Source organism: Neoarius graeffei, chromosome 6, assembly GCF_027579695.1.
Source record: "Neoarius graeffei isolate fNeoGra1 chromosome 6, fNeoGra1.pri, whole genome shotgun sequence".
Taxonomy (NCBI): Eukaryota; Metazoa; Chordata; class Actinopteri; order Siluriformes; family Ariidae; genus Neoarius; species Neoarius graeffei.
The window spans coordinates 86,698,681-86,714,132 of NC_083574.1; the positions used below are offsets into that span (position 1 = coordinate 86,698,681).

General features: G+C 44.1%; 2 protein-coding genes across 6 annotated transcripts in view; one reads left to right on the top strand and one right to left on the bottom strand.

The window, feature by feature from the left end:
• Window positions 1-2,369, bottom strand: part of LOC132888134 (leucine-rich repeat-containing protein 49) — a 148,670-nt gene extending 146,301 nt beyond the window's left edge. For 4 of the 5 annotated variants that reach the window (XM_060924154.1, XM_060924151.1, XM_060924150.1 and 1 more), the window contains exon 1: window positions 2,041-2,369. In XM_060924154.1, the coding sequence (XP_060780137.1) occupies window positions 2,041-2,097 (57 nt within the window). In that variant the 5' untranslated portion in view covers window positions 2,098-2,369. Of the gene's footprint in view, window positions 1-1,924 lie in introns of all 5 variants that reach the window. The other variant, XM_060924153.1, reaches the window with a different exon arrangement.
• Window positions 2,370-6,514: 4,145 nt separating this feature from the next.
• On the top strand, window positions 6,515-12,904 carry larp6a (La ribonucleoprotein 6, translational regulator a). Its single transcript, XM_060924156.1, has 3 exons — window positions 6,515-7,233; window positions 8,915-9,113; window positions 11,088-12,904. The coding sequence occupies exons 1-3, from the start codon at window positions 6,515-6,517 to the stop codon at window positions 12,207-12,209; spliced, it is 2,040 nt and encodes a 679-aa protein (XP_060780139.1). The 3' UTR covers window positions 12,210-12,904.
• Window positions 12,905-15,452: the final 2,548 nt, after the last annotated feature.

A 15,452-nucleotide genomic window follows, 5' to 3' on the forward strand; every position in this document is an offset into this window, starting at 1 on the left:
CCCCCCCCACTATGCTCCTATCAGGAGTACAGTGTGGGAGCATTTAAAAACCTCCGCACAAGCACACAATAACACAAGTACACTTTAAAACATGGGACTTGAGGGGGGGAAAGGGGGAAGGAGGGGGCAATCAGGGGTGGGGGGAGGGGTGGGGAGGAGGTAGAAGTAACCCAGTGCAAGCAAGCAGCCGTCCGCTCCTGCAGCCATGCAAGCGGCGCTGGTCATGCACCCGCTTGACACACTGGGGGTGAAAAATGGCGACCGTGGAAAATTGGGGAAGGAATGCGAGAGTGTCTCCCAGCAGTGACCTTCTGGGGGAAATGTTTCCCCAGCAACGGCCTTGATCGAGGCCGGTGCTGTTCAGGGAGCCGAATGTCGATAAGATAGAGATTGTTTGCATACATGTCAACCTATACGGAATGTCCGTATTTTATACGGATTTGATTCAATAAACGTAGTATACGGGCGTATAAATAAAGTTATACGGATTCTTTAAAAAAACTTCAATATTTATTTAGAGCTATAATCAATTCCCACGATGATAAACGTACTGTACAGCACAGACAGCCAGTAAAGAGTCTTATGAAATCGCGCGTTATCTTGTGGTAGCGAGACTTCGTTCCACTTTTGATCATGCGCACACCGCATTGCGAGAATCCCGCCAACCGGGAAGTTATAGACATATAAACATAGACGCCACCTTCTGCGTAGAATCATACGTCATCCATATTGGATGTGGCAAAGTGGAGATTCTTCAACCGTCTCTGGTATAGCGTCTAGACAGTAGCCGAGAATAAAGATGCCTCATTCATGTCCTGCGTTTAACTGTACTAACAGGTTTACCGTCCAAACGAGATCACATGGGATTACCTTTCACAGGTGAGACTGGAAAAATACTTTGCATTCATTCTGAAGGTTTATTGTTATTAATATTGAATAAAAAAGTAACTGGGATATATCATTGTTAATTATCATTCAAATTTTAGGTAAATTATTTTAATTTGCATCTTATACGGAGGCGGCACGGTGGTGTAGCGGTTAGCGCTGTCGCCTCACAGCAAGAAGGTCCTGGGTTCGAGCCCCGTGGCCGGCGAGGGCCTTTCTGTGTGGAGTTTGCATGTTCTCCCCGTGTCCGCGTGGGTTTCCTCCGGGTGCTCCGGTTTCCCCCACAGTCCAAAGACATGCAGGTTAGGTTAACTGGTGACTCTAAATTGACCGTAGGTGTGAATGTGAGTGTGAATGGTTGTCTGTGTCTATGTGTCAGCCCTGTGATGACCTGGTGACTTGTCCAGGGTGTACCCCGCCTTTCACCCATAGTCAGCTGGGATAGGCTCCAGCTTGCCTGCGACCCTGTAGAAGGATAAAGCAGCTAGAGATAATGAGATGAGATGAGATGAGATCTTATACGGATTTTGGAGGTTGGTTATACAGGTTTGATTGACCAAAGGTTGACATGTATGTGTTTGGTCTTTCAAACAGACGCAGTCTTTACACGTCCACACCACTCGCCCATATCTGTTCAATTCATAAATACTGTATGAACTATAAACTACAAGCTTAATCTGTGAACAACAATCCATCCATGATGATAAAAGGGTTTCTTGGCCAGCCTGATTCTTACCCTTGGTAAACTTGCTTGCATTAACTCTACATTTTATTAGCACTCATACCTGTTTGCTGGAGGATCCCCAGGCATGAGGAGTGGTTCTAGGTGTCTTTTTCCCAAAAAAACATAGATGTTTGGTCATTTCAAATCTTAATCATCTATCTCAGCTGCACAGTCAGTATAATATGAGCCATGCTAAGTAGGAACCAGAACACAAGGGTTAAACTGCCTCATTTAGGAACACTTTGTGAGGGAAAGCATGTAATTGTTTGGGGAGGAAAGAAAAAAAAAGACCATGTGGGGATAATTGGCACAAACAGTAGTTGAGTGAGATGATGCAGGCTGTTGCTCATATTGTTCCATTCTGGGACTCTGACTCAGCTATTTGACTCATGTTCAGCACTTTGGCACCTGTTGCCTCTTTCTTTCTTTACCATGGGTGAAAGGAATTGTCCTTGCAGGTCGAGTCGGTGCTGTTTACGAGACCTCATGTCCACTGAAAAATAAAAATAATTAAAACAAACAAGAGCATAAAATGACACTTAGCTAGCTAGCTAGCTAGCTTCGGGTCAGAACTCAATCTAGCTGAGTTTCCGTGTTTATTTAAGTATTTATTCGCTTTGAACTCGTGTTAATTATAATCCATTGCATTTCTAAAACATAATAAACCGTATTTAGGTCTAATTATCATTAAACCATGACAATATTATCGTTATAATATAATCAAAGCTACGCTTCTGTTTACACTATTTACACTTCGCCTCCTTAGTAACCAGCTTTAATGTATTAGTGACAGTCACTTCCTGTGTCACATGGAAAATGTTCCGAGTAGAAATAACGGATATAATTTGTGGTTCCGGGAGGCAGGGCGTTTATTTGTTAAAATGTTTTAATTAGCTTACTGTATTTAGAACTGTAATGTCAGTGACCTTTAAAATGGGTGTGCAACTGTGCATACGGACTTTAAATAAGTCTAATTACTCATCTTAATTACAAATGACTGTACACAGAATAGGCTACACCAGTATTTGTTTTGTTGTTAGCAGTTCATTTGATGGTATAAGTGCTTGTAATGCCAAGAATCGAGCTGTAGTCATTCACAGAATTCATTTGTGTCTATTTTCGGCATAAAAGAAAGTAGTAAGACTTGCCTGGGCAGCTTAATCAACGATACAGTGAGCAAATCAAATCAAGTTTATTTGTACAGCGCTTTTAACAATAAACATTGTCGCAAAGCAGCTTTACAGAATTTGAACGACTTAAAACATGAGCTAATTTTATCCCTAATCTATCCCCAATGAGCAAGCCTGTGGCGACGGTGGCAAGGAAAAACTCCCTCAGATGACATGAGGAAGAAACCTCGAGAGGAACCAGACTCAAAAGGGAACCCATCCTCATTTGGGCAACAACAGACAGCCTGACTATAATATTAACAGTTTTAACAGGTATAACCCTCAACTGTCCTCATGGGGCCGTCCTTCACAGGAGTGGGGCGATAAAACTCCGACCAGACACAGGGCACCAGGATGGATCAAGCGGGCTGTTTACAGAATGGCCAAATTAATGTACACTCACCAGCCACTTTATTAGGAGCACCCATCCATCCATCCATCCATCCATCCATCTGCTGTTTTATGCAGTTCTGTAAACAGCCGAACCCTTGACAGCAGCACAAATCAAGCATCAAATCATGCAGATACAAATCAAGAGCTTGAGTTAATCTTCACACGTCAGAATGGAAAAATCTGTGATCTCAAAGTGTGACTTTCTTTCACTGAGGCATGGGTGTTGGTTCGAGCCAGATGGACTGGTTTAAGTATTTCAAAAACTGCTGATCTCCTGGGGTTTTCACACACACACACACACCAGTCTCTAGAGTTTACACAGAATGGTTCGAAAAACAAAAAACATCGAATTGAGTTCTGTGGGTGGAAACAAACGCCTCGTTGATCAGACAGGTCAGAAGAAAATGGCCAGATTGGTTCGAGTTTTTTTTGCCAGGAAGGAAGGCTATAGTAACTCATAGCAACTTTTTACAACCATGGTGAGCAGAAAAGCATCTCAGCGTGCAACAGAAAACAGAAGACTACATTGGGTTCCAGTCCTGCAGCCAAGAACAGGAGTCTTAGAATCAAGAACAAGCTTCTATTAAAGTGGCCAGTGAGTGTAGGTGTTGAAAGAGAGAGAGAGAATTTCAGACATTCAGAAAATCTTATAATAAACACTTATCTATCTATCTATAAAATAATCTAAGTCTAATAATAAACATTTTTAAAAAAGTTATTCAACAAGGGGGGGCGGCACGGTGGTGTAGTGGTTAGCACTGTCGCCTCACAGCAGGAAGGTCCTGGGTTCGAGCCCAGCAGCCGACAAGGGCCTTTCTGTGTGGAGTTTGCATATTCTCCCCGTGTCTGCGTGGGTTTCTTCTGGGTGCTCCGGTTTCCTCTACAGTCCAAAGACATGCAGGTTAATTGGTGACTCTAAATTGCCCGTAGGTGTGAATGTGAGTGCGAATGGTTGTTTGTGTCTATGTGTCAGCCCTGTGATGATCTGGTGACTTGTCCAGGGTGTACCCCGCCTCTCTGCCATAGTCAGCTGGGATAGGATCCAGCTTGCCTGTGGGTACAGATAATGGATGGATGGATGGATGGATGGATATTCAACAAGGAAAAAACATACAGTGTTGTAAGCTGAAGTTTTCTGTAATGAGGCTCCAGTGTCACAGCTGTTCTGACACTCGAAAGTCTTCAGGACAGAGGATATTGTGATGTCTATATGTGGGTTTCCCCTCACGTTCCCTCAGAAGAGAGGAACAGCTATTTATAGCTGCTCTAACTAAAGTGATAACAGGAATTAACTTCTCAGATGTTTCACGACATTAAATGAAAGTATGTGCAGTTAAACAGTACATGTTCATTAATAAATTGCAATCATCTGCAAGCAGTATAATTAGAAGAAAAGACTTGCTGTTATTGGAAAATAACCAACTTTTGTGTGGCTTCCCACATCATCATCATCATCATCATATTGTTTCATTCTTGCCCATATCATGAGAAACAAATTGCATGTTGTTGTGGTTTTGCTGTTCCTATATACAGTACGTGTCAAATATTTCCCCATAAAGCAAGCCTAGCATAAAGCATTGATTAGCCACTGCTTCTATTTGTGCATTACACATGAGGACTTGGTCTGTCTTAACTCTCCAGGGTGCAGGAGTCTGTCTATAAATATCCTGACTGAGTCAGAGACAGGGAGGGAGGTGCAGCGCTGCTGAACATGTATTCAAGCAGCACACCATCAAATGGAGGATTTAAACATAAAGGAGCAAAGGCATAGCCGAAGAAGAAGATCAGAAAACCACACCGAGAACAGGCTATGGGGAAGAGCAGTGCAGCTGGAGGAGGATGTGCAGCATATGAGGAAATAAACACCATGATGTCATTAGCTTGCATGTGGAGTGGTGCTGGAGTGATCACAAGCAATCTATCGCTCTAGGCCTCACAGTCAGCATGTACAGATGAACACAGGGCATGGTTGGTATGAAAAAAAAAAAAGAAAGATGCATTTTATCGTTGCATGCAAATTCTCTTTCAAGTAAACCCCCTTTCCAGACAGCAGTGTCTGCAGCAGCTTTGTTTTGGCACATCATCAGCATTCTCATCACACAGCTCGAGTGACGTATTACTGGCCTGGCTGCCTTCTTAAGACTTATCAATGAGACACATCAGCTTGTGCTTTGGTCTTAGTGGTGGCCCTTACAAATCACGTGTTGCTTATATGAAATCAATCATCAGCCATTATTATTATTATTATCTCATTATCTCTAGCTGCTTTATCCTGTTCTACAGGGTCGCAGGCAAGCTGGAGCCTATCCCAGCTGACTACGGGCGAAAGGCAGGGTACACCCTGGACAAGTTATTATTATTATTATTATTATTATTGGGAACGGCGGCACGGTGGTGTAGTGGTTAGCACTGTCGCCTCACAGCAAGAAGGTCCTGGGTTTGAGCCCAGTGGCCGACGAGGGCCTTTCTGTGTGGAGTTTGCATGTTCTCCCCGTGTCTGCACGGGCTTCCTCCGGGTGCGAATGGTTGTTTGTATCTATGCGTCAGCCCTGTGATAACATGGTGGCTTGTCCAGGGTGTACCCCGCCTCTCTGCTATAGTCAGCTAGGATAGGCTCCAGCTTGCCTGCAGAACAGGATAAGCAGCAACAGATAATGCATTATTATTATGGGGCGGAATGGTGGTGTAGTGGTTAGCACTGTCGCCTCACAGCAAGAAGGTCCGGGTTCGAGCCCTGTCGCCGGCGAGGGCCTTTCTGTCCACGTGGGTTTCCCCTACAGTCCAAAGACATGCAGGTTAGGTTAACTGGTGACTCTAAATTGACCGTAGGTGTGAATGTGAGTGTGAATGGTTGTGTGTCTATCTATGTGTCAGCCCTGTGATGACCTGGCTAGAGCTAATGAGATAAGATGAGATGAGATGAGATATATTATTATCCATATTGGCCTTTGCAATCCAAAGAGCTGCATGATCCAAACCACCTTTTCCCTCGACCCCATGCTCTCCTGGTTTATATTCATCCTGCTGCAAAGGTTTATTTTCCCTCCTTGTCCCAAATGCAAATCCGATCACAGCCCCAGTGGGAAGGAAAAAGCTTCTTAACCAATTAAGAATGAAGAAGTGGGTCGAACCTGTTTTAAATTGCTGCAGCTTGGGCTTCCTAATTGCTAATTTGCATTCAGGTGAAAGTTGCAGGGCTTTGGGAGCTATATAAGTCATTTGCACAAGAATGACATGCAAGGCTCCTTTAATCTTATAACCAGCCCAAGAAAGAAAGAGCAAAAGGGGAACAAAGAAATCCCACAATAATAGAAATAAATAAGTAAATAAATAAATAATAGTGATGCAGGTTTTAGTGAACGCCTTCTTGCGCTTTCTGTCCTTCCTGCTTCCTCCCTCTTGGCTCCAGCTCGCGTTTCGGTGGTGGGTTGGGGGAGACGAGTGCGGAGGCTCTCCGTGGCCCAATCGCGGCTCTGCTTTCGCGCGTACAAAGCCTCTTATTGCGCACGAGGAAGTGACAGCGCGAGGCGACTCCCGTCCTCCCGGTCGAGTCTCGGTCGCTGCTGCGCCTCCTGCGCTCTCCGCCGCCACTGGTGCTACCACCACCACCACCACCACCACTTCTTTTCCGCCTCCTCCTCCTCCGGACAGCCCACGATTTCCGTGGCCCCGATTCCAGGAAGCCGTGGAGCTCGTCTTGGCGGCTCCGTCGGTCATTCCTGAGCGCCGGTGCCAAGACGCACCGGGTGATCCTCATCCAGGAGGCGCCATCGAGGACACCGGAGCACCGTGTAGAGCGCGCTCGTCCGACACGGTCATGAGCGCGGCTACGGAGCTGCCGAACCCAGTCGAAGTCGTGGGCACCGTTACCATCACCTCCTCCTCTTCTTCTTCTTCCTCCTCCTCCTCCGCCGCCGCGTCCGGTTTCCCGGACCACCGCCTGCGAGAGATGGGGACTCCGGTAACCATAACCGTGGCTATCCAGGCGGCCGAGGATGAGGAACCTGATGAAGAGGAAACGATCAATAGTGAGGACGAAATCATCAGGCACGAGAAATCCAGGTGGGTGTGTGTTCGAGGCCCTTTTTTTTTTTTTTCGGGTTTTTCAAATAATTAATGTTTTCTAACACCTCTAGACAAATAGATCAGTCTTATTTGTATTGTTAATGTTTTTTTTTTTTGTTCTAAAACACACAACTTGCATAATTTGTTGCCCCCTAAAAATGAAAAGTTCCTCTGATCATGATGCATTTTTTTTTATCTTCCTTTTGGTAAGAAAACACACTGGGTGAAATATTTTGACACAATTCAAAAGTTTAATGGTGGCACCAGGAGCTCAAAGTTATGGAAAAAGCTGCTATTTTATGACTTTTATGACATCACTTTTTTTTTTTCATGAAACATTATGGCACCTTATAGAGTATACCAAATATCTTAGATCCACATTTTTAGTCCATATTCTAAATTTTTATCAAGTACAGTTTGAGTTTTAGCTGTTCATTGAATCATTGTTCAACTACTTTTAAACAATATAAATGTATTATGAATCACATTAATGCTTCTCGATCCCTTGTAAAGGTTCTTAAGATGATCTCTGTGTCACAAGAAATCAATAAATGGAGTCCAAGGTTGTGATTCAAACCTTAGGCGAAAACATAAAATGAAGCTCATGGTGCCACCATTAGACTTTTTTGAATATGGTCAAAAAAAATTTACAGGATGTCTTTATTGGTGAAACAAAAATGCATCAGATTTTATGAAAGTGAGGGCAACTGATGCACCCTACTACTAGCCCTGGTCTTTGGGGTTAATTTATATTTCTGGAACACAGGTTGCGTATTCTGCGACTTATTCAAACTTATGGCACAGCAAATAACTGAGCAGAACCAAAACCCTGCCTTGCTGACGTCACAGGCAGGAATGGTACCAGACCTGTTGCTCCAATTTTCTCTCCTCTTGCATCATCAGGTCTGGATTATTTACTATCCTTTGCATTACCTACTGACCTCCAGAAGCTCGTCTTGGAGCTTGATCACTTATGGCCACAGTGCTTGTGTTCTAGTCCTGTAAGTAAAAATGGCACTTTGTCCACCCTAACACACCTGACTCTGACAGTGACGTTAGAAATGGGTGTGTGAGTGCAGAGCAAGCACTAAGTTTTTAATGAGCAGGATTTGGGAAACTGGTTGAAAAGGCACTACCTCATTCCAGTGGGAGCAATTTTGGCAGGTTGACGCAAGTTTTCTGGAGTGAAAGTGTCGGGCTAGGTCTAATAAATGGCCTGTAACTGTAATGTGCATGCGTTCTGGTGTTTAAAAGTGAGCATCTGTATGTTAGTCATTTTTTGCGGAGACCTTTTTAATTTTTCTGAAGGGGTTCCCTTGTTGAACATGCGGGATGTTTTCCTTTGTCTCGATCCAGATTTTAAAGGGTGTAGGAGTCCATAGAAAGCCAGTGAGTCATCACGTGTGTGTGGTTTATTATTTTTTTTAAATATTTATTTGACTCCTGGCTCCCATTCCAAAGTGTCAAGTAGGTAACTATGTAATTGTAAGCTGATGGAAGGAAGATTAGTGTTTTGAGTCCAGGCTCTGCTTGTTGCAGCACATAAAATCATATGATCGTTTGGCAGTGACCCTACGGTCAGATGGAAAGGCTGAAGATGGTCTGTGTACAAAAATCCCAGCATTGGTTTGATTTGTCTCACTGTGTTGAAGCCTAACCTTCATTTTGTCTTCCTTAGTGGTGCTGGAACGAGTGGTGGAGAGCTGGAGGAGGAGAGCTGGCAGCCCCCGGACCCTGAACTGACCCAGAAGCTCATCGCTCAGATTGAGTACTACCTGTCTGATGAGAACCTCGAGCACGATGCCTTCCTGCTCAAGCACGTCCGGCGCAATAAGCTGGGCTTCGTCAGTGTCAAGCTACTGACGTCCTTCAAGAAGGTTGGTTGTGAGCATGGATCTGCTCTGAGAATCTATCACTGCATCCGGGAGAACTGACAACTGTTGCATAAGCTGTCAACTGGGCGGATGAATCATGTGTTCAAGAAAAGCTGCACTTCAGAAATGCAGCATTCGATTGAAAAATGCTTGTGGAATGATTAGAATTGTCTTGAATCTTCGGGGCTAGAAGTTGTAGTTTAACTTGGACAAGTTTTATTTTAGATTAACGGTGTTGACGCTAAAGACATCTTGGAGTTGCGAATTATGGTTCTACCAAGCAGTTTTGGTTGCTTATCTGTTGCAGCCTGCATTCTGACTTCCCCTTTTATTTCCGGTTCCTGCTTGTGATTCAAATCTCAGATGGTTATTATAGTAAGGGAAGTTAAGGGTTACAACGCTTAACTGAGGCTGGATTCATGACAGCTTATCAAGTGTGCAGCAAATTCACCAGATTTATAATTGTGCCATTTGGGTCTAATTTAACCAATATAATAATTATAGGTCCAAGTGAGAAGAGGCCCTGGTAATTGGTAATACTGCGTGGGATGTTCAGTGAAGAGGGTTTTTTTTTTGGTTTTTTTTTTGCGCTTTTCTTTGCCTGTAGCTCAATGTGTCGGACACAATGTCCCAGTTTTGCATTTCTACAATCTGGTAATCGGTTAATGATTGTGGATTTTTTTAAATATTAACAGATGTGTACCTGGGTTTTAAGCATATGCATTAGGGTGCATCAGTTGCCCCCTAAAAATGAAAAGTTCCTCCGGTCATGATGCATTTTTGTTTTTATGTTCCTTTTGGTAAGAAAACACACTGGGTGAAATATTTTGACAAAATTCAAAAGTTTATTGGTGGCACCAGGAGCTCAAAGTTATGGAAAAAGCTGCTATTTTATGACTTTTATGACATCACTTTTCATGAAAAATTATGGCACCTTATAGAGTATACCAAATATCTTAGATCCACATTTTTAGTACATATTCTAAATATATTATCAAGCACAGTTTGAGTTTTAGCTGCTCACGGAATCATTGTTCAACTACTTTTAAACAATACAAATGTATTATGAATCACATTAATGCTTCTCAATCCCTTGCAAAGGTTCTTAAGATCTCTGGCTCACAAGAAATCAATAAATGGAGTCCAACATTGGGATTCAAACCTTACGTGAAAACATAAAATAAGCGTTTTTTGGCAAAAAATGAACCTCATGGTGCCACCATTAGACTTTTGAATATGGTCAAAAAATTTTACAGGATGTCTTTACTGGTGAAAAGGAACACCCAAACAAAAACGCATCAGATTTTATGAAAGTGAGGGCAACTGATGCACCCTAACATGCATTACTGGAGTCTAATCCATGTAGCGTGCCAGCAATCATTTTCAGAGTTTATTATACCCCTGCGCCGAAGGAAGTGGGGGGCATCTGTCCAAAACACCCTTTTTCTCAGCAACCACAAATGATAGCCACTTGGTCCCAAACTTCAGCTTGGGGTTCTATACCATGTGTACCGTTTTCAGGTCTGTCGCACATCGACTTCCTGTTTACCAACAATGTATTTATGAAACGTCACATGGATTTACAAGAAGTTTTTGTAACCCTTCTCAGCAACTACAAATCACACCTGCTTGATGTTTGGTACCAAGCTTCAGCTTGGGGTTCTACACCTTACCATGTGTACCGTTTTCAGGTCTGTCGCACATCGACTTCCTGTTTACCGACAATGTATTTATGAAACATCCAGGGTGGATTTTGACGCTGTTTCAAAATGAGTTTACCAGGATGCCATTTGAAATCCCTGGGGAAAACGCTGCTCTTTAATTATTTCAGGGTTAATTATTTGTTGGTCAACGTTCAAGAGTGTCCTGTTCTTTCGATTGCTTGCATTCTGATGTGAGCAGTAGCTCACAGTTGATCTTGTTCATCCTGTAGTACTTCTAACTTCTAAATGTGTGGTGTTGATCCATTTCTCTCAGGTAAAGCATTTGACAAGGGACTGGAGGACGACGGCATACGCGCTGCGCCATTCCACCCTACTGGAGCTGAATGAAGAAGGTCGGAAAGTTCGCCGCAGGACGAGCGTACCGGTGTTTGCCAGCGAGTCTTTGCCGAGCCGCATGCTGCTCCTAAGTGAGCTGCAGCGCTGGCCTGAGCTAGGTGTAGCTTTGGCAGGTGGAGGTGGGGCTGGAGAGGGGAGCCCTGGTGCGAACCCAGCTCAGCAGGAGCGGCTCATGGAGCTTCTGCTCAAGGCCTTTGGTGCGTATGGCCCGATTGCCTCGGTACGTGTTCTGAAGCCTGGCAAAGACCTGCCACCTGATCTGAAGAAGCTGAGCGGGCGCTACTCGCAGCTAGGCAATGAGGAATGTGCCATCGTCGAGTTTGAGGAGGTGGAGGCGGCTGTGAGGGCGCACGAGGCCTACGCAGGCCAGCAGGAAGATGGGAAGGGCTCAATGGGGCTTAAGGTGGTGCTGATTGGCACCAAGCCACCTAAAAAGAAGGTACCCAAGGAGAGGCAGCGGGAGGAGAATGGAAATGGAGGAGGAGGAGGAGGAGGAGGAATGCGCAAGAGCCGCTCGCTGAACAGCCGCGTACGTGAGCTTCAGTATCACGGAGAAGACTCTGCCTGCAGCTCCTCCGAAACGGAAAGCAACCCGACCTCGCCTCGCCTCGGCCGCAAGTCCCGTTCGTGCAACAAGCTGAGTCCTGGCGGCTTCCACTTAAGCCCAGCTGTGTCTCCCCGCTCCAGTCCATGGAACAGCCCACGAGCTAGCCCTTGTGCTCAACGTAAAGCCCTTCCTAATGCCCGTTCACCCCTGGCCACTGAGGGCAGGTTGAGTCCTGAGGCCGGGCGCCGCTGGGCTGATTATTCCTCGGACAGCAGCTTGACTCCTTCAGGAAGCCCATGGGTACAGCGCAGGAAGCAGGTGGCCAGTCAGGAGAGCAGCCCAGTGGGGAGCCCCATGCTGGGCAGAAAAATCCAGAATGCAGACGGCCTTCCCCCTGGCGTCGTGCGCCTGCCCAGGGGTCCGGATGGCACGCGTGGGTTTCACGCAGTCTTGGTGGCAGAACGGGGCAAAACTGCAGCCACGCAAACCTGACTCGAACCAGGGGGAGCCTCGTTTCTCCCAAAACGGCAGTACTGAACCCTTAGCAGTGAGGTTTACGCATCATACACCACATGGTGAGGCATCATTCTGCAAAAATGGACCACTGATCTGTTGCACATCATTTGTCTGTTTATTTGTCTTTGTATTTTTATATTGATTGATTTCTTTTGTTTTTGTTTTATATGGACGTTATCAGACTTGGTTTGGTATTACAAGAAATGGGAGAGCAAATGTCAAATCAGTCCATACAGGATAAAGAAAATCTTTATTTTTGTCCGTTTATTGATGTGGATGGTCATTTAGGTAGATTTGATGGATCACTTAATGCCTTGCTGCACTTGAAGAAAAAAAAAAAGCAATGAAACAAATTGTGACCATAGATTCTTTCCTGAATTAGGCTTGAATAGTAATCGCTTCAGAAAAGGTTGTCCGTTTTATAATTTTCTTCCTTTTCTGGTTCTTTTAAGGGATTACTATTTTAGCAGGGATGTGTTTCCTAGAACCTGAAGCCGTTTTGTTCCGGTGTAGCCTGTAAGGGACGGGAGGTAATGAGGCTCCGGCGTGTAAATATGCTTTCCTTTTGCCTTTCCAGTTGAATGGGGGGCAAAGTACTGCACATTTCCTACTGTACAAAATAAATCACTGCAATGGCATTCATCTGGTGTTCATTGCCTCTCCAACTTGAAGCTGTGTTGCTCTGTGGCTTATTTGTATTCATTAGTTTAATCATCTTTTTTAAAAGATTCAGGAAGCGGTGATGGTGTTTGGGGATCACCGTTGGCGGTTCATGATTTCTGTGCCGCACATCAAACCGGTGATAAACTTTAGAATGAATATTTGCTTAAAGCTACAAAGAACATCATGTTAGATATTTATTGAGGAAATAAATTAAGCTAGCAAGAGCTGAATCCAAACACAGACTCTGCAGCCTTTTGCAATCGAGTGACCTGATTATTCCAAAACGGAGGCTGTAGAAATGCTGCTTGGCTGGGTGCTGTTCAAACATGGCGCATGCAGGGTGTAAATGCAGCACAGATGGATGCAGGATTTGTTGAACGTGAGCTGAATCAGAAATGCTGTGGGACTGTAAACCACCAGTTCAAATCCGTTACCCTGCTGTATTCCCAACTGTGGACAAGTTCAGTTTCAAGGTCCTTAGCAACTGCCTATGACGGGAATAAAGCTTGTTTAGGAGAACATTGAAATAAGGTTCGCTTGAAAGTGTTTGAAAGGCTGTTATGTAACTGATAAAATTATGCTTTTTTTTTTTGCCCCCAAAGTCACTGTGACTGGACTGCCATAATTGCGCACTACTTTCATTTTTCCTAATTTGACTTTGACTAGGAAATTAGCTAAATAACCCACAACATAAGAGATCATTACAGAATAATGACTAGAACTTTCTTTGTTCGTTCAAATAACTGCGTCTGACCTATCCTACTCTCAAACTAAATCTCAGAATGATCATGGATATACGGTAGACACGGGCTTGGTTTGCAGCCCAAGAGCAGCTTGCTTTCTTTAGAAAGCTGGAAGCCGAATGCACTAATAGCACGTGTACACACTACTATTGTGGTCTGAAAGCCTCTGTTCAATAGGATGTCCCGATTCCTGCAAGTCTTTGCCCTAGAGCGCTAGTTGCACTGATGCCTCTTTTCCACCAAAGCAGTTTCAGGGCTGGTTCGGGGCCAGTGCTTAGTTTGGAACCGGGTTTTCTGTTTCCACCGACAAAGAACTGGCTCTGGGGCCAGAAAAAACAGTTCCAGGCTAGCACCAACTCTGCTGGGCCAGAGGAAAGAATCGCTTACGTCAGCGGGGAGGGCGGAGTTGTTAAGACCAACAACAATAACAAGACCGCGAAAGATCGCTATTTTTAAGCAACGAGACGCAGCAGCTGTACAAACGCGAAGTCATCCATTATTGTTGCTGCTGCTGCTTCTTCCGTGTTGTTTTTGCCTTGATGTTCGCGCCAAGGTTTATGCAAACATGGCGATGTAGCTGACGTATACAACGTAATGACGTGGCTTCCCTTAGCACCGTGAGCTATGGAAAAGCAGACTGGTTCTCAGCTGGCTCGCAAGTTGAACGAGTTGTGAACCAGCCCTGGAACTGATTTGGTGGAAAAGGGGTATGATTGGTTTTTGTGATTTCTCTCCCCCCGAGTATCTGCCCAAGTCCACTTCTCAAAGCCCTATAAAAAGGCCTTCACTTCAAGTGAGCAAAGCAGGATGGAGTTGGTACAGAAGAGAAACTTTAATGGCTGGAACTACCCAGGCTACAATAAGTATTATGGTGTACCGTAGGTGCTTGTTCTTTGACCCCATGTTGCGTTAAATACAGCTGTGGGATAAAAATGGACCACAATTGCTGAGCCTAACCCCAAGTGACATGTTTTGAAGAACTAACATGACTGCTTCTATTGTTCTTCAGCATGCTTGCCTTCCCTCAAAGTGTGAAATGAATTTCTTAAAATAAGACCAGAATTTCTCTGGTTAGATTTAGAGTCCCAAAACTCTCTTCCTGAAGCAGGAACGACACTAATATGCAGGAGCAGGATGATGAACCTGGGGGTTAGATAGAACTTCAGCACTTTTCTTTTTAAATGATGGCTTTATAGATTAACGAATGAGTCTAATGCATCAGTACAGAGAGCCACAAATTGAACTCTGAGATTAGAAAGCCAGCAGAAACTGAATATGCAGTGTTTCCAGGGGCTTTGATTCATTTATCAAACTGGATACTTGAGTTATTCCACAAAATCAAGTCGTACATGAGGTGATGGCTGATGAGGCGTGTAGCACAGGGTTGTCTATAAGCCATGTATGATAAGCGAGTGTGAAATAACTCATTCTATCCACGTTTGCTGGATTGAGAAATTGAGCTTTTTTTTTTTGCAAATTCGATAACTTTTTATACAAAAATGTCCAACAAAATCATTTCTGCTTAGCCAGACATCTTAACCTATTGATGGCTGCACAAATTGACTTTAGCATTTTTTTTGTTTTTTGTAGAAAGTGCTGTCTTGCGGTCATGCCGAGGTATAGAATAGCTTTAGACATTTATTTAATTCTTCCTTGGATGTTTCAGTTCTGTAACGTTCAAACTTCTTTGAGCTTTTGCCCAGTCTAAAAAAAAAAAGTTTTAATGCCTAAAGATGAAAAAATAAACAAACCAGCAGTGAAATGACAGGAGCAATTTGTGAAAAATGCTATAACGAGTGCTCTGAGGGTATAA

Coding starts and splice junctions, on each gene's coding strand:
- larp6a (XM_060924156.1), top strand. CDS start 6,515: ATGCAGGTTTTAGTGAACGCCTTCTTGCGCTTTCTGTCCTTCCTGCTT. Junction 7,234..8,914: donor ATCAGGCACGAGAAATCCAG/GTGGGTGTGTGT, acceptor TGTCTTCCTTAG/TGGTGCTGGAACGAGTGGTG. Junction 9,114..11,087: donor TACTGACGTCCTTCAAGAAG/GTTGGTTGTGAG, acceptor CATTTCTCTCAG/GTAAAGCATTTGACAAGGGA.